The sequence below is a fragment of the Penaeus monodon genome, chromosome 27 (assembly GCF_015228065.2).
Source record: "Penaeus monodon isolate SGIC_2016 chromosome 27, NSTDA_Pmon_1, whole genome shotgun sequence".
Lineage (NCBI taxonomy): Eukaryota > Metazoa > Arthropoda > Malacostraca > Decapoda > Penaeidae > Penaeus > Penaeus monodon.
Window position 1 is genome coordinate 16,574,550 of NC_051412.1, and position 828 is coordinate 16,575,377.

Here is an 828-nt window from a genome sequence, read left to right on the forward strand (position 1 = left end):
TGGTTGGAACGGTGCGAGGGGCGGCGGAAGGTGCGAGGCCGGGCGTCTTCTGCCTGCCAGGGGACGAGCGTGACTGACGCTCCGTATGTGGGAGCCTCTAGACTCCCTCCGTTCCCTGCTCCGCCCCCTCGACCCCTGCCCCGCCCCCTTGCCCCCCTCCGTTCTCCGCCTTGCCCCCTCGAATCCTTGCCCTGCTTCTTGCCTCACAGCTTCGACACCTGCCGTCCTCCAAGCATCAGGTTCCATCTTGTGCCGCGCTCTCTCAAAGCTTCGTGACCCGTCTGGAACTTCCTCCCGCGTCCTGCCTGAGCTCCTCGACCCTTGCTGGCTTCACCTTCTCCTCCCCCCTCCCACCCCTATGCTTTCCTCGACTAAAATAATTATAGTATTGATCTTCTTTGGCCGTGATTCAACCGTATACAACCTTGAGCTGCCTCGCACGGACCCAGTATATCCGACAAAGAGTTTGGGTGACCTACCTGTGACCTGACGGCAGAAAGATGGACCTGAGCGACGCGGAGGTCAAAGCGCTTCATGCTGATGTCTTCCTGCAGTTCGTTGGCCTTGTTGAAGACCGATGACTCGAGGCTCCTGTTGGTATGAACCATCATCCTGTTAGTCCCTCTGAAGCTTCGACTCTTTGCCGATCGAACCATTAATGATCATTACAGGAAACTAAACTGTGGCCCTTGAAGCGGCAATGTGGATCAGCATTTAACACCGAAATTCGTACTGTGGACTTCCTATAAATGCTATGCAGAATATGTACATATAGATATGCCGATTAGGATCACAAGATTAAAGTGGCAAGATTAACAACGCTAAAAC

At 54.3% G+C, this 828-nt stretch overlaps 1 protein-coding gene across 1 annotated transcript in view; it reads right to left on the bottom strand.

Annotated features, from left to right (window-relative positions):
* The window catches only part of LOC119590634, a gene marked incomplete at its 5' end in the record, with an annotated part of 133,180 nt that overhangs the window by 101,518 nt on the left and 30,834 nt on the right, over window positions 1-828 (bottom strand). Inside the window, 1 exon segment of the mRNA XM_037939313.1 lies at window positions 480-591. Within this exon segment, the coding sequence (XP_037795241.1) occupies window positions 480-591 (112 nt within the window).